Below are 23144 nucleotides of genomic sequence, written 5' to 3' on the forward strand. Positions count from 1 at the left end.
CTCACAGGCCTTCCTGGGCTTGCGGTAGGATTTGGCAGACTCCTGGCAGAGGCAGCCTCCACTCAAACCCTCTCTCCTCCTCCCTGAATGACACAAAGTAAACTGCTGTATTAGCCTGAGTACCATGCAGTTTCTGCCAACTAATTGCCAAAAACATTACTATCATGGGTTGTAAGAAACAGACTGACAAACAAGCTAGGATTGTAATGTATTTATTTTTTTAAACACAAACTACTGTATACACTTAAAATATACATAATGGACAATTAGCAATTACTTCCTAATCCCTTACCCTTACAGTCACACAGTCTGTCATGGTGTCTGGGGGGGTTGTTCTGGTCTCCAACTCTCCCTGGATCCTACACATTACCTGTAGTTTCACTGACACCTGAACGTTGTATATCAGTTTCGAGAATCCCTTGGAAGAGAGGTTGAGAGAGGTTGGTCAGAATGGATATGTACAGTAAGTATGATGGATATTTTTCAATGATTGATGAGTCTGTATGATGGATATTTTTTTTATATATTTTTAAAAAGATTTAACCTTTATTTAACCAGGTAAGCTAGTTGAGAACAAGTTCTCATTTGCAACTGCGACCTGGCCAAGATAAAGCATAGCAGTTCGACACATACAACAACACAGAGTTACACATGGAATGAACAAAACAAACTGTCAATAATACAGTAGAAAAAAAAGTCTATATACAGTGAGTGCAAATTAGGTAAAATAAGAGACAGTTGAAGTTGGAAGTTTACATACACCTTAGCCAAATACATTTATACTCAGTTTTTCACAATTCCTGACATCTAATCCTAGTAAAAATGACCTGTCCTAGGTCAGTCAGGATCACCACGTTATTTTAAGAATGTGAAATGTCAGAATAATAGTAGAGAGAATGATTTATTTCAGCATTTCTTTCTTTCATCACATTCCCAGTGGGTCAGAAGTTTACATACACTCAATTAGCATTTGGGTAGGATTGTCTTTAAATTGTTTAACTTGGGTCAAACGTTTCAGGTAGCCTTCCACAAGCTTCCCACAGTAAGTTGGGTGAATTTTGGCCCATTCCTCCTGACAGAGCTGGTGTAACTGAGTAAGGTTTGTAGGCATCCTCGCTCGTACATGCTTTTTCAGTTCTAGCCACAGATTTTCATTGACGTCAGGGCTTTGTGACAGCCACTCCAATACCTTGACTTTGTTGTACTTAAGCCATTTTGCCACAACTTTGGAAGTTTTCTTGGGGTCATTGTCCACTTGGAAGACCCATTTGCGACCAAGCTTTAACTTCCTGACTGATGTCTTGAGATGTTGCTTCAATATATCCACACAATTTCCCTCATCATGATGCCATCTATTTTGTGAAGTGCATCAGTCCCTCCTGCTGCAAAGCACCCCCACAACATGATGCTGCCACCCCCATCCTTCATGGTTGGGATGGGGTTCTTCGGCTTGCAAGCCTCCCCCTTTTTTCTCCAAACATAATGATGGTCATTATGGCCAAACAGTTCTGTTTTTGTTTCATCAGAACTCAGGACATTTCTCCAAAAAGTACGATCTTTGTCCTCATGTGCAGTTGCAAACCGTAGGCTGGCTTTTTTTTTACGGGGGTTTTGGAGCAGTGGCTTCTACCTCGCTGAGCGGCCTTTCAGGATATGTCAATATTGGACTCGTTTTACTGTGGATATACTGTAGATACATTTGAACCTGTTTCCTCCAGCATCTCACAAGGTCCTTTGCTGTTGTTCTGGGATTGATTTGCACTTTTCGCACCAAAGTACGTTCATCTCTAGGAGACAGAACGCGTCTCCTCCTGAGTGGTAATGACTGCTGTGTGGTCCCATGGTGTTTATACTTGCATACTATTGTTTGTACAGATGAACATGGTACCTTCAGGCGTTTGGAAATCGCTCCCAAGGAAGAACCAGACTTGCGGAGGTCAACCATTTGTTTCTGAGGTCTTGGCTGATTTCTTTTGATTTTCCCATGATGTCTAGCAAATAGGCACTGAGTTTGAAGGTAGGCCTTGAAATACATCCACAGGTACACCTCCAATTGACTCAATTGATGTCAATTAGCCTATCAGGAGCTTCTAAAGCCATGATATCAATTTCTGGAATTATCCAAGCTGTTTAAATGCAGTCAATTTAGTGTATGTAAACTTCTGACACACTGGAATTATGATACAGTGAATTATAAGTGAAATAATCTGCCTGTAAACAATTGTTTACAGACAGATGGGATGGAATTAAGAATATATAAATATATGGACGAGCAATGTCAGCACGGCATAGACCAAGATACAGTAGAATGGTATAGAATACAGTATATACATATGAGATGAGTAATGCAAGATATGTAAACTATTAAAGTGACTAGTGTTCCTTTTATTAAAGTAGCCATTGATTTCAAGTGTGTATATTTAGTCAGCAGCCTCTCTGCGCTAGTGATGGCTGTTTAACAGTCTGATGGCCTTGAGATATAAGCTGTTTTCAGTCTTTTGGTCCCAGCTTTGATGCGCCTGTACTGACCTTGCCTTCTGGATGATAGCGGGGTGAACAGACAGTGGCTTGGGTGGTTAACCAAGGATGGTTATCTTTTTGGCCTTCCTGACAGGTGCTGTATCTGTCCTGGACGGCAGGTAGTTTTCCCCTGGTGATGCGTTGTGCAGAGCACACCACCATCTGGAGAGCCCTGCGGTTGTGGGCGGTGCAGTTGCCGTAACAGGTGGGGATGCAGCCTGACAGGATGCTCTCAATTGTACATCTGTAAAAGTTTGTGAGGGTTTTAGTTGACAAGCCAAATTTCTTCAGCCTCCTGAAGTTGAAGAGGCACCGTTGCGCCTTCTTAACCACACTGTCTATGTGGGTTGACCATTTCAGTTTGTCAGTGATAAGTACGCAGAGGAACTTTCCACCTTCTCCACTGCAGTCCCGTCAATGTGGATAGTAGAGTGCTCCCTCTGCTGTTTCCTGAAGTCCACGATCATCTCCTTTGTTTTGTTGAGTGAGAGGTTATTTTCCTGGCACCACACTCACCTCCTCACTGTAGACTGTATCGTGGTTGTTGGTAATCAAGCCTACTACTGTTGTGTCGTCTGTAAACTTGATGATTGAATTGGAAGCGTGATTGGCCACGCAGTCATGGGTGAATAGGGACTACAGGAGAGGTCTGAGCACCCACCCTTGTGGGGCCCCAGTGTTGAGGATCAGTGGAGGGGTTTTCTCCTACGTTCACCACCTGGGGGTGGCTCGTCAGGAAGGTCAGTACCCATTTGCACAGGGAGGGGTTCATACCCAGGGCCTCGAGCTTAAGGATGAGCTTGGAGGGTATTATGGTGTTGAATGCTGAGCTATAGTCAGTGAACAGGATTCTTACATAGGTATTCCTCTTGTCCAGATGGGATAGGGCAGTGTGATGGCGATTGCATCGTCTGTTGTCCTATTGGGGCGTTAAGCAAATGCAAGTGGGTCTAGGGTGACAGGTAATGTGGAGGTGATATGGTCCTTGACTAGTCTCGCAAAGCACTTCATGATGACTGAAGTGAGTGCTACGGGGCAATAGTCATTTAGTTCAGTTACCTTTGTCTTCTTGGGTACAGGAACAATGGTGGCCATCTTGAAGCATGTGGGGACAGCAGACTGGGATAGGGAGAGATTGAATATGTGCCAGCTGATTTAATATGCCAGCTGGTCTGCGCATGCTCTGAGGCTCGGGATGCCGTCTGGGCCAGCAGCCTTGCGAGGGTTAACACGTTCAAATGTCTTACGTTGGCCAGAGGGGAGCCCACAGTCCTTGGTAGCGGGTCACGTCAGTGGCACTGTATTATCATCAAAGTGGACAAAGAAGGTGTTTACCTCGTCTGGAAGCAAGATGTCGGTGTCCGCGACGTGGATGTTTTTCCTTTTGTAGTCTGTGATTGTCTTTAGACTCTGCCACATACGTCTCATGTCTGAGCCGTAGAATTGCGACTCCATTTAGTCTCTATACTGTTGTTTTCGCCTGTTTGATTGCCTTGAAGAGTCAATGACTACTCTGTTTGTATTCTGCCATATTCCCAGTCACCTTGCCATGGTTTAATTCGACGGTTGGCACTTTCAGTTTTGCAAAGAATGCTGCCATCTATCCAAAGTTTGTGGTTAGGGTAGGTTTTAATAGTGGATACACAGTGGATACAACATCTCCTATACACTTCCTGATAAACTCAGTTACCGTCTCGATGTATTCGTCGTTATTGTTCTCGGAAACTACGATGGATATGTCTGTATGTTTGATATTTATGTATGTCTGTATGTTTGATATTTATGAATGTCTGTATGTAACTACTATGAGATGGCTATCTCTGTCTGCAGCGCTTCATGAAACACTCAAAACATCAGAAAGAAACAATCAAATGCAGATGTCCATAAGACTCCCTGAGTTAAGAGCTAAATGTAGTTCTTTCACAGACACCTCAAATAATGCACACCAGTAGCAGCTGTAATAAATGTAACCTGCTATAACTCACTGTACATGATAAAGCCAAATACATGCAACAGTAAATCACACAGAATGTTCCATACTTTACCTTGCCCTTGGCCAGTGGATGCCAATACACAGAACAGCAAAAGCATCTTTATTCCCATTCCTCTGGCCACAATATCCTTGTGAATGTGCAATAAAACATCTGCCGCTGCAACTGAATGAACAGCTACCCTCTGCAGTTACTTCAGCCCTTCATATAGATGTGTATCTCAGTCTGAGATTAAATCGGCCATGATGTATGAAGCGCGTGCCCCTACCTAAACCAACACCTGCCTTGTGGCTTGTGTTTTTACGCCAATCGTTTTGGAAAGAGTGGACATTTGCCAAAACAACACCTCATAGTGTTACTGATGAGTGAAGTCAGCCTGACAGGTGGATGAGGGCCCTTTATGATACTGATCTGTGATAGACACTATGGCAAAACACTCTTCTGCCTTATGTTCAATAAATATACCTTCTTTGAGAGCAAACTAACAAATAACGTTCATTAAATAGAATGTTTACCTGAAGACTTGAAGGCCGCTTGAAACATTCAGCCAGACACTGTGATTGTGTCTCCTTGGCATACATTAAGACAATGATCAAATGTTCCTCTAGCAAAACAACGAGGAAATTAAAGCGTCATTGATCTGATATGTCAATATGCTGCCCAGATCATCATTCAAGCGATTAGAGCAAACTAAAATTATAGTTTGTGTGAAAGGGTTAGAGAAGTTCTGTTTGCACCTAGTCAAATCTCACATTGACTATCACAGGACATGAACATTCTTTCACAGTATAACGGTTTGGTGCTCGCTGGATTCCACTAATCAGTCACAGAATTGGGCTCCACACCGCTAAACTGGATTGGCTGGATCATTCACCCCCATGTCGATGTAATCAGATTCTCAGAAGACCAATTTGTAATCTGATCAGATGTAATCTGATTCTCAGAAGACTAACTTAAAAACAGATATTTACACTTGGTCTCTTGAGCTTCCATTTTCAGGCATGTTAGAAGCTATATGATGGAATAGGTAAATAAATACTTCTTGACAACTGACACGATCAACTAACCATACGAAGGAGTGGGTCCAACATCTCATCACAGCACTGTGTCACTAGACGGCTCTCTGCTCAGACACAACTCAAGGTACAGTATCTTGGATGTGCGCAGAACATCACACGCAGGTATAAAACTGGTCATCCCAATTCAATAAATCTCACCATTATTGTGTTCCATGTGTAATCTGTTGGAATCGGCTAACAATTGAACATTGAGATATTAAATAACTGATAGAGAAGAAGCCTTGAATAGAAAGTCTGTAGAAAGCCAGAAGGCTTTAGAATGTGTTTGATGGAGAGGAGAGTGACATGTTGATATAGGGAAGACAGATGGATATCTGTGGATTAGGTGAAGGAGGGGTTGAGGTCAGGATGTGAGGAGTGAGGTCAGTTCCCCTTAAGGAAGTAATCAGTGTTTAGTATCTGGTTACCTTCTTCCTGTTGGGCTAAAACTTTAAGGAATGGAGTGAGGGAGTGTCTTAAGTAGGATGTATGTAACTGTGATGGAAAAAAACGTTTTGCTATCTGATTACAGCTGACCAGAACCTTTGGGAAGAATTAAACTTGGTTAAAGCGTCTAGTGTCCATGGGTTATTTCCTCTGAAAAATAAGAACCTAACAACTTTTACCGCACCCATTAGTTTGAGAACATTAAGCAATCAAACACACACACAGAGGACGTTTTGACAAGCTACAGCTGAAGGTCAATTATGTTATTATTTTGGTTTAAAAACTATTCTTTGCAGTGCCATCGTGCACAAACACTCAATTGGTTGGAATCTGCAAACAAAGAAGCAATGTCCATAGTGTAAGCTTTCATTGGTTTTAATGCATTGCATTTTGACATCACATATTCAGATTTTCCACAATCAACATTCAAGATACAGAGGCAGGTAGGACTACACAGGCAGTATATACAAACAGTCAAAGCAGCCTTGTATAGGGAGTCTTGGGTCTCGTGTGGTGACTGCCTTTGAATAAAGAGTATAAGCTAGCTACAACACATCCATACACACCGACTGTAGTATAATATCATAGCCAAGCCAAATACCCACCAGTCTCAGCGCTACATTGAAATGCCCTCATCATTCACTCCAAATATACCATACCCTTCCCCTTCATTCCTCATATTTGTACAGCCAAAATAAGACATATTCCGGGGAAATCTTCACAAGAAACTAAAAGTTATGGTGGTAAACAGATACCGGAAACAAGTAATGCTTTAACAGTGGAGTCAACTGGCCAAGTGACACCTTGTTTTATCGTCAACATACATGGTCTGTGTCTAAACACATGACACCATTAAAGGGATTTTAAATGATACTATTAGTAACCAATCAGATCAATAGGACTGTTTATGTTTTCAAAGTTAAGAGAAAAAGACAGGAAATGTGGGTATTTTGACAGAGGAAACAAAAACCTTTAGTATGGTAGCATTTCAGATTCTCCTAACCTTTCTGTGGGGAAGCTCTTATAATGTATCTATCAGCCAGAGGAGAGAGATTCTGGTATATTATTCATCACATCCACCATACAGCATGAAACTGAAGAGAAGGATAATCTCTCAAATCAGCTCAATCAAATCAGTTGGTGATAAGCAGTCAAATCTGACGAGCAACTTTAATGGTCCTCTACCATTTTGGTGGTAAGTTACAATATAGTCCCATAGAATAGAGTAGTGCAGTGGTTACCAACCCTGGTTCTGGAAAGCCTTTCAAGAGAAGGCTTTTCTTCCAGCCCAGCATTCAACATGATTCAACTAATCAAGGACTAGATCATTATTTGAATCATGGGAAAGAACAAAAGGCTGTACTAAAATACTAAATAAAAAGTGTAGTGAATGTGCTAAAAGCCTGTACTATTGTGGCTCTCCAGGACCAGGGTACCTCTGATGTAGTGAGTGGGTCATTGGCCATCAGTTGGTTTTTGGCCTTCAGTTTTCAGCCTGTTTCTCCAGCAGGCCCTTGAGGTGGGCATGTAGCGGCTGGCACACAGCCTGGTAGCCCTGGGGGGTGAGGTGGAGGTAGTCATACAGGTCCTGGTGGGAGATGCTGCCGTCCGAGTGCACAAAGCCGGGGTCCACGTTGAGGAGGGAGGCGTGGGGGAGAGAGGACACAGCCTCCTGGACCAGCTTGTTGACCTGGGCATTCCTCTCCCGCAGGGAGTTGGGCATCTTACCCCTGGGCAGCACTCCCTGTGGTTGGAGACATACATGAAAGCACAGGAGGCTGCTGAGGGGAGAAGAGCTCATGATAATGTCTGGAATGGAGCAAATGGAATGGCATCAAAAACCTGAAAACCATGTGTGTGATAGTATTCCAGTCATTCAGCTCCAGCCATTACCACAAGCTCATTCTCCCAAATTAAGGTCCCACCAACCTCCTGTGCATTGTAATCACTAGATTCCCATGCTAGCAAGGACAAACGTGACAATATGGTTAGCAATGATAATGGAGTCCAAAAAGTATGCAGTTCATAATTTAAGTTTGTGTTATCAAAACGTTTAATGGTTGTAAAAGGGATTTTCAAAGGTGAACAAAAGGGAGAGCAGTCAATCATATTAATCTAAATCTTTCCAGTTTATTACAAGAATTCAAGGAGAACATCTCCAGAAAAGAAGCCAAGAGAAATGTCTAACGAATCTCTTAGAAGGCGCTTATATTTCTTATTTCACCTTTATTTAACCAGGTAGGCTAGTTGAGAACAAGTTCTCATTTACAACTGTGACCTGGCCAAGATAAAGCAAAGCAGTTTGACACAAACACAGAGTTACACATGGAATAAACAAACATACAGTCAATAATTCAGTAGAAAAGAAAGTATATACTGCGTGTGCAAATGGAGGCAAGATAAGGGAGGTAAGGCAATAAAATAGGCCATAGTGGTGAGGTAATTACGATATAGCAATTAAACACGAGTGGTAGATGTGCAGAAGATGAATGTGCAAGTTGAGATACTGGGGTGCAAAGGAGCAAAATAAATAAATACATTATGGGGATGAGGTAGTTGGATTGGCTATTTAAAGATGGGGTATGTACAGGTGCAATGATCTGTGAGCTGCTCTCACAGCTGGTGCTTGAAGTTAGAGAGGGAGATATGAGACTCCAGCTTCCGCAACTTTTGCGTCTGCCGGTAAGAATGTGGTTATTGACAGAGTCGAACGCCTTGGCCAGGTTGATGAATACAGCTGCACAGTATTCTCTTTATCAATGACAGTTTTGATATCGTTTAGGACCTTGAGCGTGGCTGAGGTGCATCCATGACCAGCTCGGAAGTCAGATTGCATAGCGGAGAAGGTACGGTGGGATTCAAAATGGTCGGTGATCCGTTTGTTTTTCTTGGCTTTCAAAGGCCTTAGAAAGGCAGGGTAGGATAGATATAGGTCTGTAGCAGGTTGGGTCTAGAGTGTCTCCCCCATTGAAGAGGGGTTGACCGCGGCAGCTTTCCAATCTTTGGGGATCTCAGACGATACGAAAGAGAGATTGAACAGGCTAGTAATAGGGGTTGCAATAATTGCGGCAGATAATACTAGAAAGAGAGGGTCCAGATTGTCTAGCCCGGCTGATTTGTAAGGGTCCAGATTTTGCAGCTCTTTCAGAACATCAGCTATCTGGATTTGGGTGAAGGAAAAATGGGGAAGCTTGGGAGAGTTGCTGTGGGGGGTGCAGGGCAGTTGACAGGGATAGGAGTAGCCAGGTGGAAAGCATGGCCAGCCGTAGAAAAATGCTTACTGAAATTCTCAATTATCGTGGATTTATCAGTGGTGACAGTGTTTCCTAGCCTCAGTGCAGTGGGCAGCTGGGAGGAGGTGCTCTTATTCTCCATGGACTTTACAGTGTCCCAGAACTTTTGGGAGTTTGTGCTACAGGATGCAAATTTCTGTTTGAAAAATCTAGCCTTAGCTTTCCTAGCTGCTTGTGTATATTGGTTCCTAACTTCCCTGAAAAGTTGCACATCGTGGGGGCTATTTGATGCAAATGCAGTACCCCACAGGATGTTTTTTGTGCTGGTCAAGGGCAGTCAGGTCTGGAGTGAACCAAGTGCTATATCCGTTCCAGGTTCAATTATTTTGAATGGGGCTTATGCTTATTTAAGATGGCGAGGAAGGCCCTTTAAAGAATAACCAGTTATCCTCTACTGACAGGATGAGGTCAATATCCTTCCAGGATACCCGGGCCAGGCCTGCTCACTGAAGTATTTTAGAGAGCGTTTGACAGTGATGAGGGGTGGTCATTTGACCGCAGACCCATTATGGGTGCAGGCAATGAGGCAGTGATCGCTGAGTCCTTGGTTGAAGACAGCAGATGTGTATTTGGACGCAAGAAGTTAACATGCATGAAACCAAGGCTTTTACGGTTACAGAAGTCAACAAATGAGAGCGCCTGGGGAATGGGAGTGGAGCTAATCACTGCTGGGCCTGGATTAACCTCTACATCACCAGAGGAACAGAGGAGTAGGATAAGGGTACGGCTAAAGGCTATAAGAACTGGTCGTCTTGTACGTTCGGAACAGAGTAAAAGGAGCATGTTTCTGGGTGCGATAGAACTGAAGGTTTAGCTAAGTCATATTGAGCAGGACTAGAGGCTCTACAGTGAAATAAGACAATAATCACTAACCAGAAGAGCAATGGACAAGGCATATTGACATTAGGGAGAGGCATGCGTAGCAGAGTGACCATAGGGGTCCAGTGAGTAGTTAAGCTGGCTGGAGACACGGCGATTCAGACAGCCAGTGGGCCGGGGCTAGCAAGCTAGCAGAAGGGCCTTAGAGGTACGTCGCAACGGAAGAAGTCTGTTGTAGCCTCCTCATGCGGAGCCTCGCCGTGATGGCTTAGTAGGGTTCTGTGTAGTAAAGGTTCCCAGTCCAATTGGCAAAATAGGTACAGTGGCCCAAGAAAATTCAGCTAACAGTCCGATATGCTCTAGACAGCTAGCGGGCCGCGGCTAGCAGATGGGCATTCAGGGGACGTCGCGACAGAGGGGCCTGTTGCAAAAAATAACCCTCGGGCAGATTACGTCAGAAGTCCAGTCATGATGGATTAACAGGGCTTCATGTAATGAAAGAGGTCCAGGCCAATTGGCAAAATAGGTATTGCAGCCCAATGAGTGGCTGATGGACCTCTTCAGCTAGCCGGGAGATGGGCCTCACAAGGGAAAGCGACAGGCTAATTGGTGCTTGCTTTGGGATAGAGACGTTAGTTAGGAGTAGCAACTCTGATTGCAGCTAGCTAGCTGCGATGATCTGGGTGAAAAAGGTTCAGAGCTTGCGGTAGGAATCCGGGGATATGGAGAGAAAATAAGTCCGGTGTGCTCTGGTTTGAATCATGTTCAAACTGGCGCAAACTGGCGAGAGATTTCCGAGCTAGAGGTTAGCTGATGTCCGCTAGCAGTGGTTAGCTAACTACTACCTAGTAGCTAGTTAGCTGGCTAGCCTCTGTTGGGCGATTCTGGTTCGAAAGTAAAGTAAAATACTTCAGAAAATAGCAGATCATACCACATTGGGTGAGGATGGTTGCAGGAGACTATATTGAAGTTGATGTTTAGGAAAAATATAAAAAAGATATGCAAGAAAAAAAAAGATATATATACACGGGACAAGACAAGAACAAAGACATCTGAGTGCCAAGCCATCTTGGAATATATTAATCCCACAGCACTGAGTGTTGACTAAACACCAGCCTGAAGGAAGTCACAACATCAGCGGCTACAGAATCGCAGTATCACAGACACAGTTGAAGTCGGAAGTTAACATGCACTTAGGTTGGAGTCATTAAAACCCGTTTTTCAACCACTCCACAAATTTCTTGTTAACAAACTACAGCTTTGGCAAGTTGGTTAGGACTACTATCTACTTTTTGCATGACAAGTAATTTTTCCAACAATTATTTACAGACATATTATTTCACTGTATCACAATGCCAGTGTGTCAGAAGTTTAAATACACTAAATTCACCGTCTTTAAACAGTTTGGAAAAATCCAGAAAATTATGTCATGGCGTTACAAGCTGCTGATAGGCTAATTGACATCATTTGAATAAATTGGAGGTGTACCTGTGGATGTATTTCAAGGCCTACCTTCAAACTCAGTGCCTTCTTGCTTGACATCATGGGAAAAATCAAAAGAAATCAGCCAAGACCTCAGAAAAAAATTGTAGACCTTTACAAGTCTGGTTCATCCTTGGGAGCAATTTCCAAACGCCTGAAGGTACCACGTTCATCTGTACAAACAATAGTACGCAAGTAAACACCATCGGACCACACAAACGTCATTACCGCTCAGGAAGGAGACGCTTTCTGTCTCCTAGAGATGAACGTACTTTGGTGCAAAAAGTGCAAGTCAATCCCACCCAGAACAACAGAAAAGGACCTTGTGAAGATGCTGGAGGAAACAGGTACAAAAGTATCTATATCCACAGTAAAACAAGTCCTATATCGACATATCCTGAAAGGCCGCTCAGCAAGGAAGAAGCCACTGCTCCAAAACCGCCATAAAAAAGCCAGCCTACGGTTTGCAACTGCAGATGAGGACAAAGATCGTACTTTTTTGAGAAATGTCCTCTGGTCTGATGAAACAAAAATAGAACTGTTTGGCCATAATGACCATTGTTATGTTTGGAGGAAAGGGGGGGGCTTTTAAGTCGAAGAACACCATCCCAACCGTGAAGCACGGGAGTGGCAGCATCATGTAGTGGGGGTGCTTTGCTGCAGGACTGGTGCACTTCACAAAATAGATGGCATCATGAGGCGGGAAATGATGTGGATATATTGAAACTTCTTCTCAAGACATAAGTTAGGAAGTTAAAGCTTGGTCGCAAATGGGTTTTCCAAAAAAGCATACTTCCAAAGTTGTGGCAAAATGGCTTAAGGACAACAAAGTCAAGGTATTGGAGTGGCCATCACGTCCTGGCCTCAACCCCATAGAAAATTTGTGGGCAGAACTGAAAAAGCGGGTGCGAGCAAGGAGGCCTACAAACCTGACTCAGTTACACCAGCTCTGTTCGGAAGAATGGGCCAAAATTCACCCAACTTATTGTGGGAAGCTTGTGGAAGGCTACCTGACACGTTTGACCCAAGTTAAACATTTTAAAGTCAATGCTACCAAATACTAATTGAGTGTATGTAAACTTCTGACCCACTGGGAATGTGATGAAAGAATTAAAAGCTTACATAAATCTTTCTGCTATTATTCTGATATTTCACATTCTTAAAATAAAGTGGTGATCCTAACTGACCTAAGACAGGGAATTTTTACTAGGATTAAAATGTCAGGAATTGTGAAGAACTGAGTTTAAATGGATTTGGCTGTGTATGTAAAACTTCCAACTTCAACTGTACATAATAATTGTGTCCTCAGCAAAGTCTGGCAGCAAACTTTAACCAGAACATTCAACACCGGCAGACATTTGATACTGGCAGTTAAAAAGGACAAAGATAGAACAATCAGTACTTAGTAACAGTAAATCAAATACAGGAAAATTATTAATCAAACATTTCCCATTAATGGTTTAAGTCACATTTGTGGTAGAAAAGAGGTAGAGTACAACCTACCAGCACAAGAGTGTAAGCCTTCGGCAGCTTGTCCTTGATGAGTTGGACTATGGCCATGATGCCTCCACAGATCTGTTCTGCAGTGTGACCATGATTATTGGTGCCCACCCACAGCACCACAACCTGATGAGGCAGAGACAAACATGAACTTGGTGAGCAGTTTCATTCATACCACTTGATTTAAAAGCATGTTCAATGGTTGATACTGAAAGTGCTTGTTGACCCAGGAACAGGCTTGGGACCATGGATCTGTGCAGCCATTAGGGTTTAAATCGAAACAATGAGGAGTGTATGATAAACTCAAATGTAACATACTAACATGTTGTCTGTGTGTATACATACCTTTGGGCTGATGTGGCCCAACTCTCCATTGCTCAATCTCCACAAGACATGCTGTGTTGCATCACCTCCCACCCCAAAGTTGAGAGCGTGGAGAGGAGAAAACAGGTCTCGCCACACCTGACAAAGACACATCAACACCATTATGTCAACTAGCATAACATAGCAGCTAACATGTGCTTTCTTCAGCAATGACAAGACTTGTAATCAGAATATATTTCAATGTGGCAAATTATGTTAGCTTAAGTTCCAAACAACAAACGTCACCAATGTTTGCAGTCCCATTACAGCTGCCAGGATAGAGATTACCTCAAACTGGTACAAGAGCTGGACAAGAGAGTCTCCTACAAACAGGACATCTGGTTCCTTGTCCTTGCTGTTAGACACAAAGTGGTTATGCTGTATGCAGAGGGAGAGAGGAATGGAGATACCTAGTCAATGCATTCAACCCGAAATGTGTCTTCCACATTTAACCTAACCACTCTGAATCAGGACACGAGAGGAAATTGACTTTCCAAGACTATAACTGCTGCTGTTATTCTAAAATGGCAGATGTAATGTAATGGTGAGGCAAACAGCAGGATACACACCAAAGACATCCATCGCCCATCTCCCTGGGTGTCCACGCCAGGAGTGGGTGTGGCGGCGGGGTTGGAGTCTTCTGAGCTCATCACTTTGTCTGTCTTGTGTCAGAAAGAATCAAAGTAGAAATTATGTCTCGGTAGATTAGAGCTGATGTGTGAATCAATAAAGCAACTAACTATGGGTAGCTACAGTAGAATACCGCAAAAGAATTCCAAGTGAAATATGTAACCCTATTAACAAATGGGCGTACACTGGCATTATGGGACCTAATAATAATATATAACGAATAACGATGGCAGAAACGAATACTTTAGCACAGATAACCAAAACACGAGCTAGCTAGCTGACCATTTCTGTAGCCTGGCATATTTCAAGCCAGGCTACAGGAATAGTCAGCTAGCTAGCTATACAGTACTGTAGCTAGCAAATCATTCAGTTAGCATAAAGTGCTACGAACCAATGATGCATTGGCAATGTGGTGCATCAACATACCGGCGTTCAGACTTTTTCATATTAATAGATGAGATCGCTGAATAGCTAACATTTATTATTGTTTTACAATACCGTAATGGTAGTTCCGTCCGCCTGACGTTGCTGAAAGTAACATTTCAAGTAATGTACCATTGACCACTCATAGGTGAGCTACTTCAGTAAAATACCGTTTTGTTTTCAGTCTAGTAATATGTATACGCATATAAGTAGTAATGTGTATGAATACCTCCCTAACACGATTTTCACAGTAAATTACGGCTATCAACGTGACTGCCAAAGGGAATTATAGTTGCGGATAAAATCTAGCCTACCTCCTCATGTCTAGATTTGGACTCGCCCGGTGGTGTTCACGAGGTAAAATGCGCGCCGCCGTCGCGCAGATTTGACGTTTTTGTCATTTAGCAGAATCTCTTATCCAGAGCAATAGAGTGCTTACATTCCCATACTTTTTTTCTGGCGGGCCGGGCGCAGTGCGCGCTAACCAAGATGGCCAGGTGCACGGGGTTGGGTTGGAGACGCGCAAGTGTTAAGAAGCAGTGTGGCTTGGTTGGGTTGTGTTTCGGAGGAAGCGGGGCTTTCGAGTTGTAGCGATGAGACAAGATAGTAATTACTAACAATTGGATACCACGAAAAGGGGGTAAAATTTTAAATTCTTAACGTTTAAAAAAAAAAAGTTAGTGAGGGAGGGAGATATGTCTCCAACTTCAGCAATTTTTGCAATTCGTTCCAGTAATTGGCAGCAGAGAACTGGACGAAAAGGCGACCAAAGTGGGTGTTAGCTTTGGGGATGACCAGTGAGATATATCTGCTTGAGCACGTGCTACGGGTGGGTGTTGTTATGTTGACCAGTGAGCTCAGATAAGGCGAAGCTTTACCTAGCAAAGACTTATAGATGACCTGGAGCCAGTGGGTCTGGCGATGAATATGTAGCGAGGGCCAACCGACGAGAGCATACAGGTTGCAGTGGTGGGTGGTATAAGGGGATTTGGTTACAAAGTGGATGGTACTGTGATAGACTGCTTCCAGTTTGCTGAGTGCCTTCTCAGAGAAGCTTGTTAGACATTCCTCTTGGCTTCTGTTCTGGAGATGTTCTCTGTGAATTCTTGTAATAAACTGAAATGATTTAGATTAATATGATTGACTGCTCTCCCTTTTGTTCACCTCGAAAATCCCCTTTACAACCATTAACCTTTTTGATAACACAAACTTAAATTATGAACTGCATACTTGATGGACTCAATTATCATTACTAACCATATTGTCACGTTTGTCCTTCCTAGCATGGGAATCTAGTGATTACAATGCACAGGAGGTTGGTGGGACCTTAATTTGGGAGAATGAGCTTGTGGTAATGGCTGGAGCTGAATGAGTGGAATACTATCACACACATGGTTTTCAGGTGTTTGATGCCATTCCATTTGCTCCATTCCAGACATTATTATGAGCTCTTCTCCCCTCAGCAGCCTCCTGTGCTTTCATGTATGTCTCCAACCACAGGGAGTGCTGCCCAGGGGTTAGATGCCCAACGGGAGAGGAAAGATAGGTCATTAAGCTGGTCCAGGAGTCTGTGTCCTCTCTCCCCCACGCCTCCCTCCTCAACGTAGACCCTGGCTTTGTGCACTCGGACGGCAGCATCTCCCACCAGGACCTGTATGACTACCTCCACCTCACCCCCCAGGGCTACCAGGCTGTGTGCCAGCCGCTACATGCCCACCTCAAGGGCCTGCTGGAGAAACAGGCTGAAAACTGAAGGCCAAAGACCAACTGATGGCCGATGACCGAATGACTCACTCACTACATCGGAGGTAAAAACCCTGGTCATGGAGAGCCACAAGAGTACAGGCTTTTAGCACATTCACTACACTTTTTAGTATTTTAGTACTATTTTTTTTTCCAACCCATGATTCAAATAATGATCTAGTTCTTGATCAGTTGAATCACGTTGAATGTTTTGAATGCTGGGCTGGAAGAAAAGCCTGCACTAAAAAGGCTTTCTAGAACCAGGGTTAGTAACCACTGCACTACTCCATTCTATTGGACCATAATGTATGGGGCGGCAGGTACCCTAGTGGTTAGAGCGTTGGACTAGTAACCGAAAGGGGATCAAATCACTGAGCTGACAAGGTAAAAATCTATCGTTCTAACCCTGAACAAGGCAGTTAATCCACTCTTCCTAGGCCATCATTGTAAATAAGAATTTCTTTACTGACTTGCCTTGTTAAATGTAGAGGACCGCTAAGAGTAGAGGACCGCTAAGAGTAGAGGACCGCTAAGAGTAGAGGACCGCTAAGAGTAGAGGACCTAGTCAATGCATTCAACCCAAAATGTGTCTTCCACATTTAACCTAACCACTCTGAATCAGGACACGAGAGGAAATTGACCTTCCAAGACTATAACTGCTGCTGTTATTCTAAAATGGCAGATGTAATGTAATGGTGAGGCAAACAGCAGGATACACACCAAAGACATCCATCGCCCATCTCCCTGGGTGTCCACGCCAGGAGTGGGTGTGGCGGCGGGGTTGGAGTCTTCTGAGCTCATCACTTTGTCTGTCTTGTGTCAGAAAGAATCAAAGTAGAAATTATGTCTCAATAGATTAGAGCTGATGGATTGATGCTTATTGTATGTGAATCAACAAAGCAACTAACTATGGGTAGCTACAGTAGAACACCGCAAAACAATTCCAAGTGAAATGTGTAACCCTATTCACAAATGGGCGTACACTGGCATTATGGGACCTAATAATATATAACGATGGCAGAAACAAATACTTTAGCACAAATAACCAAAACACGAGCTAGCTCGCTGACCATTTCTGGTGCTACGGGTGGGTGTTGTTATGTTGACCAGTGAGCTGAGATAAGGCGGAGCTTTACCTAGCAAAGACTTATAGATGACCTGGAGCCAGTGGGTCTGGCTGATTATGTAGCGAGGGCCAACCAACGAGAGCATACAGGTTGCAGTGGTAGGTGGTATAAGGGGATTTGGTTACAAAGCGGATGGCACTGTGATAGACTGCATCCAGTTTGCTGAGTAGGTGACGCAACATAGAATGCCTTGTGGAGATTGAGCAATGGAGAGTTGGCCCACATCAGCCCAAAGGTATGTGTACACACAGACAACGCGTTAATACATTACATTAGAGTTGATCATACACTACTCCTTGTTCAGATTTAAACCCTAATGGCTGCACAGACCCATGGTCCCAAGCATTTTCCTGGGCCAAAAAGCACTTTCAGTATCTATCATTGAACATGCTTTTAAGTCAAGTGGTATGAATGAAACTGCCCACCAAGTTGATGTTTGTCTCTGCCTCATCAGGTTGTGGTGCTGTGGGTGGGCACCAATAATCATGGTCACACTGCAGAGCAGATCTGTGGAGGCATCATGGCCATAGTCCAACTCATCAAAGACAAGCTGACTTGCAGAGGACACACTGATAAATATCTCTGACACTGTGATTCTGTAGCCGCTGATGTTGTGACTTCCTACAAGCCTCTCGGGCTGGTGTTTACTCAACACTCATTGCTGTGGGATTAATATATAAGTGCCTTCTCAGAGAAGCTTGTTAGACATTCCTCTTGGCTTCTGTTCTGGAGATGTTCTCTGTGAATTCTTGTAATAAACTGAAATTATTTAGATTAATATGATTGACTGCTCTCCCTTTTGTTCACCTCGAATATCCCCTTTACAACCATTAACCTTTTTGATAACACAAACTTAAATTATGAACTGCATACTTTATGGACTCAATTATCATTGCTAACCACAGCAACGAGTGGGCTGGAAGAAAAGCCTGCACTAAAGGCTTTCTAGAACCAGGGTTGGTAACCACTGCACTACTCCATTCTATTGGACCATAATGTATGGGGCGGCAGGTACCCTAGTGGTTAGAGCGTTGGACTAGTAACTGAAAAGTTGCTGGATCAAATCGCCGAGCTGACAAGGTAAAAATCTATCGTTCTAACCCTGAACAAGGCAGTTAATCCACTGTTCCTAGGCCGTCATTGTAAATAAGCATTTCTTTACTGACTTGCCTAGTTAAAAAAATGTAGAAGACCGCTAAGAGTAGAGGACCGCTAAGAGTAGAGGACCGCTAAGCACTAATAGGCTCAAACATCTGTGTTGCTCGTCAGATTTGACTGCTTATCACCAACTGATTTGATTGAGCTGATTTGAGAGATTATCCTTCTCTTCAGTTTCATGCTGTATGGTGGATGTGATGAATAATATACCAGAATCTCTCTCCTCTGGCTGATAGATACATTATAAGAGCTTCCCCACAGAAAGGTTAGGAGAATCTGAAAAGCTACCATACTAAAGGTTTGTTTTGTTTCCTCTGTCAAATTACCGCATTTCCTGTCTTTTTCTCTGCACTTTGAAAACATATACAGTCCTAGTGATCTGATTGGTTACTAATAATATAATTTAAAGTCCCTTTAATGGTGTCATATGGGTTTAGACACAGACCATTTATGTTGACGATAAAACAAGGCGTTGTTTGGCTCCACTGTTAAAGCATTACTTGTTTCCAGTATCTGTTTACCACCGTTGCTTGTTGTTACATGTGAAGATTCCCTGAATATGTCGTATTTTGGCTGTACCAAAATATGCATAGTAGGGCAGAGACTGGTCGTTATTTGACTTGGATGATACTGTAGTCCGTGTGTATGCATGTGTTGTAGCTAGCTTATTATTTTTTTGCACTCTTTATTCAAAGGCAGTCACCCCACGAGACCCAAGACTCCTTATAAAAGGCTGCTTTGACTGTTTGTATATACTGCTTACGACGATGGTTAACAACACAATCTTGGATTGTGGAAAATACATTTACATTACATTTAAGTCATTTAGCAGACGCTCTTATCCAGAGCGACTTACAAATAGGAATGTGTGATGTCAAAATGCTATGCATTAAAAACCAATGAAACCTTAAGCTTATGGACATTGCTTCTTTGTTTGCAACTTCCAACCACTGAAGTGTGTCTTCATGATGGCTCTGAAAAGACGTTTTTTTTAACCAAGATAATAAAATAATTGACCTTTAGCTGTAGCTTGTCAAAACATCTAGTGTGTGTTCCAGTGTGTGTGTGTGTGTGTGTGTGATTGATTAATGTACTCTAACTAATGGGTGCAGCAAGAGTACACATGGAACACAACAATGGAGCGATGTGTTGGATTGCGATGACCAAACAGTTTTATACCTGCACATCCAAGATACCGTGTACCTGTATGAATTGAGTTATGTCTGAGCAGAGAACCACAAGAGAGCTGTCTAGTGACAAACAGTACCGTGATGAGACGTTGGACTCACTAATTTGTTTGGTTATTTGGATTTGTCTGTTGTCATGAAGTATTTGTTTATCAGTTCCACCTAACATCTTCAAACATGCCTGAAGTGTAAATATCTGTTTTTAAGTCGGTCTTGAGGTTTTGTCGACGTGGGTGTGAATGATCCAGCCAATCCAGTGTAGCGGTGTGGAGCCCAATTTCATGACTGATTAATTGAATCCAGCAAGTACCAAACCGTTATGCCGTGTAAGAAAGTTTATTTCCTGTAATTGTCAATGTAACATTTGACTGCAAATATAACTTCTCTAACCCTTTCACACAAACTCATTTTAGTTTGCTCGAATCGCTTGAATGGGCAGCATATTTGTCACGATCATGTGGAGAGACAGACCAAAGCGCAACGTGATATCGGTTCAACATCTTTTTTATTATAGGAGAACCGAAAAAAATAAAAAAAAGAACACACGACACGTGACACTCATGCAGTGCTCACAGGGAACTACACAAAAACAAGATCCCACAAAACACAGTGGGGAAATGGCTGCCTAAATATTGGGAAACATACCAGGCCAAGATAGAAATAAACACTAGATCACCCACCCTAGTCACACCCCGACCTAACCAAAATAGAGAATAAAAAGGCTCTCTATGGTCAGGGTGTGACAATATTGATCTATCAGATCAATGACGCTTTAATTTCCTCGTTGTTTTGCTAGAGGAACATTTGATCATTGTCTTAATGTTTGCCAAGGAGACACAATCACAGTGTCTGGCTGAATGTTTCAAGCGGCCTTCAAGTCTTCAGGTAAACATTCTATTTAATGAACGTTATTTGTTAGTTTGCTCTCAAAGAAGGTATATTTATTGAACATAAGGCAGAAGAGTGTTTTGCCATAGTGTCTATCACAGATCAGTATCATAAAGGGCCCTCATCCACCTGTCAGGCTGACTTCACTCATCATTAACACTATGAGGTGTTGTTTTGGCAAATGTCCACTCTTTCCAAAACTCTTGGTGTATATAACACAAAAAGCCACAAGGCAGGTGTTGTTTTAGGAAGGGGGACATGTCTCATACAACATGGCCCATTTAATCTCAGACTGAGACACACATCCATATGAAGGGGTGAAGTAACTGCACAGTTTAGTTGTTCATTCAGCAGAAGCTGCAGAGGTTATATTGCACATTCACAAGGATGGTGTGGCCATAGGAATGAGATTAAAGATTATAATGCTGTTCTGTGTATTGGCATTCACTGGGCAAGGTAAACTATTGAACATTCTGTTTCATTTAATGAAGGGAACACTAAAATAACACATCCTACATCTGAATGAATGAAATATTCTTATTAAATACTTTTTTCTTTACATAGTTGAATGTACTGATGACAAAATCACTCAAAAATTATCAATATCTCACTGATCATCCCCAAAGCCAACACCTAATTTGGCTGCCTTTCCTTCCAGTTCTCTGCTGCCAGTGACTGGAACGAATTGCAAAAATCGCTGAAGTTGGAGACTTTTAGTTCCCTTTATTTCCCTTTATTTCCCTCACCAACTTTAAACATCAACTATCTGAGCAGCTAACCAATCACTGCAGCTGTACATAGTCCATCTGTACATAGCCCACCCAATCTACCTACCTCATCCCATACTGTTTTTATTTTATTTACTTTTCTGCTCTTTTGCATACCAGTATCTCTACTTGCACATCATCATCTGCTCATTTATCACTCCAGTGTTAATCTGCTAAATTGTAACTATTCGCTCCTATGGCCTATTTTTTGCCTACCACCTCATGCCTTTTGCACACACTGCATATAGACTTTCTTTTATCTACTGTGTCATTGACATGTTTGTGTTGTTGGCTTGTTTATTGTTTACTCCATGTGTAACTCTGTGTTGTTGTCTGTGTCACACTGCTTTGCTGTATCTAGTCCAGGTCGCAGTTGCAAATGAGAACTTGTTCTCAACTAGCCTACCTGGTTAAATAAAGGTAAAATAAATAAAAATATAAAACAGATCTGAATAAGGGTACCAACAAATATCTCTGCAGCATTGAAGGTCCCCAAGAACACAGAGGCCTCCATCATTCTTAAATTGAAGAAGTTTGAAACCACCAAGACTGTTCCAAGAGCTGGCCGCCCAGCCAAACTAAGCAATCGGGTGGAGAAGGGCCATGGTCAGGGAAGTGACAAAGAACACGATGGTCACTCTGACAGAGCTCCAGAGTTCCTCTGTGGAGATGGGAGAACCTTCCAGAAGGACAACCATCTCTGCAGCACTCCACCAATCAGGCCTTTATGGTAGAGTGGCCAGACGGATGCCACTCCCCCGTAAAAGGAACATGACAGCCTGCTAGGAGTTAGCCAAAAGGCACCTAAAGAACTCTCAGACCATAAGAAACAAGGTTCTCTGCTGTGATGAAACCAAGATTTAATTATTTGGCCTGATTGCCAAGTGTCACATCTGGAGGAAACCTGACACAATCCCTACAGTGAAGTATGGTGGTGGTAGCATCATGCTTTGCGGATGTTTTTCAGCGGCAGGGACTGGAAGAATAGTCAGGATCAAGAGAAAGATGAATGGAGAAAAGTACAGAGAGATCCTTGATGAATACCTGTTCCAGAGTGCTCAGGACCTTAGACTGGGGTGAAGGTTTACCTTCCAACAGGACAATGACCCTCCACACAGCTAAGATAATGCTGAAGTGGCTTCGGGACAGGTTTCTGAATGTCCTCGAGTGGCCCAGCCAGAGCCTGGACTTGAACCCGATCGAACATCTCTGGAGACCTGAAAATAGCTGTGCAGGGACGCTCCCCATCCAACCTGACAGCGCTTGAGAGGATCTGCAAAGAAGAATGGGAGAATCTCCCCAAATACAGGTTTGCCAAGCTTGTAGTGTCATACCCATGAAGACACAAGGCTGTAATCGCTGCCAAAGGTGCTTCAACAAATTACTGAGTAAAGGGTCTGAATGATATGTCCGTTTTTATTTTTAATACATTTGCAAAAAAACGTTTTTTTTAATGGATTTGTCATTGTGGGGTATTTTGTGTAGATTGATGAGGGAATTTAATAAATATATATATTTTACAATAAGGCTGTAATGTAACAAAATGTGGAAAAGGTCAAGGGGTCTGAATACTGTCCTAGTGCACTATACATATCCATTCTGATCAACCTCTCTCTCTCATCCTCTCTACCAAGTGATTCCTGAAACTGATGTACAACGTTCAGTTGTCAGTGCCGCTACAGGTACAGTGTAGGACCCAGGGAGAGTTGGAGACCAGCTCAACCCCCCCAGACACCATGACAGACTGT

The 23144-nt window shown here is 42.8% G+C and overlaps 1 protein-coding gene and 1 long non-coding RNA gene across 9 annotated transcripts; one reads left to right on the forward strand and one right to left on the reverse strand.

Annotated features, from left to right (window-relative positions):
• Nucleotides 1-6375: 6375 nt before the first annotated feature.
• On the reverse strand, nucleotides 6376-17132 carry LOC118371295 (platelet-activating factor acetylhydrolase IB subunit alpha1-like). 8 transcript variants are annotated; one of them, XM_035756697.2, is made up of 6 exons: nucleotides 14841-14976; nucleotides 14043-14135; nucleotides 13762-13851; nucleotides 13456-13572; nucleotides 13114-13236; nucleotides 6376-7760 (listed from the first exon to the last, which is right to left on the reverse strand). In XM_035756697.2, the coding sequence occupies exons 2-6, from the start codon at nucleotides 14121-14123 to the stop codon at nucleotides 7500-7502; spliced, it is 672 nt and encodes a 223-aa protein (XP_035612590.1). In that variant the 5' UTR covers nucleotides 14124-14135; nucleotides 14841-14976; the 3' UTR covers nucleotides 6376-7499. The 8 variants fall into 8 exon arrangements, with proteins under 8 accessions (XP_035612590.1, XP_035612585.1, XP_035612587.1 ...); XM_035756692.2 differs by lacking the exon at nucleotides 14841-14976 and adding an exon at nucleotides 14602-14808; XM_035756694.2 differs by lacking the exon at nucleotides 14841-14976 and adding an exon at nucleotides 14602-14754 and having other exon boundaries at nucleotides 14043-14131.
• On the forward strand, nucleotides 15138-18174 carry LOC118371296 (uncharacterized). Its single transcript, XR_008088107.1, has 2 exons — nucleotides 15138-16334; nucleotides 17851-18174. It is a non-coding gene; the product is annotated as an uncharacterized LOC118371296 (long non-coding RNA).
• The last annotated feature ends 4970 nt before the right edge of the window (nucleotides 18175-23144 follow it).

The sequence above is a fragment of the Oncorhynchus keta genome, chromosome 31 (assembly GCF_023373465.1).
Source record: "Oncorhynchus keta strain PuntledgeMale-10-30-2019 chromosome 31, Oket_V2, whole genome shotgun sequence".
In the NCBI taxonomy this organism is placed as follows: Eukaryota; Metazoa; Chordata; class Actinopteri; order Salmoniformes; family Salmonidae; genus Oncorhynchus; species Oncorhynchus keta.

Bases quoted from the DNA above. Each gene is read 5' to 3' on its own strand.
- LOC118371295 (XM_035756692.2), bottom strand. From the start codon at position 14,661: ATGGTACATTACTTGAAATGTTACTTTCAGCAACGTCAGGCGGACGGA. The intron at 13,573-13,761 runs GTAATCTCTATC...TGTCTTTGTCAG, and splicing joins AGCTCTTGTACCAGTTTGAG to GTGTGGCGAGACCTGTTTTC. The intron at 7,761-13,113 runs GTAGGTTGTACT...CTCCAACCACAG, and splicing joins AGGCTTACACTCTTGTGCTG to GGAGTGCTGCCCAGGGGTAA.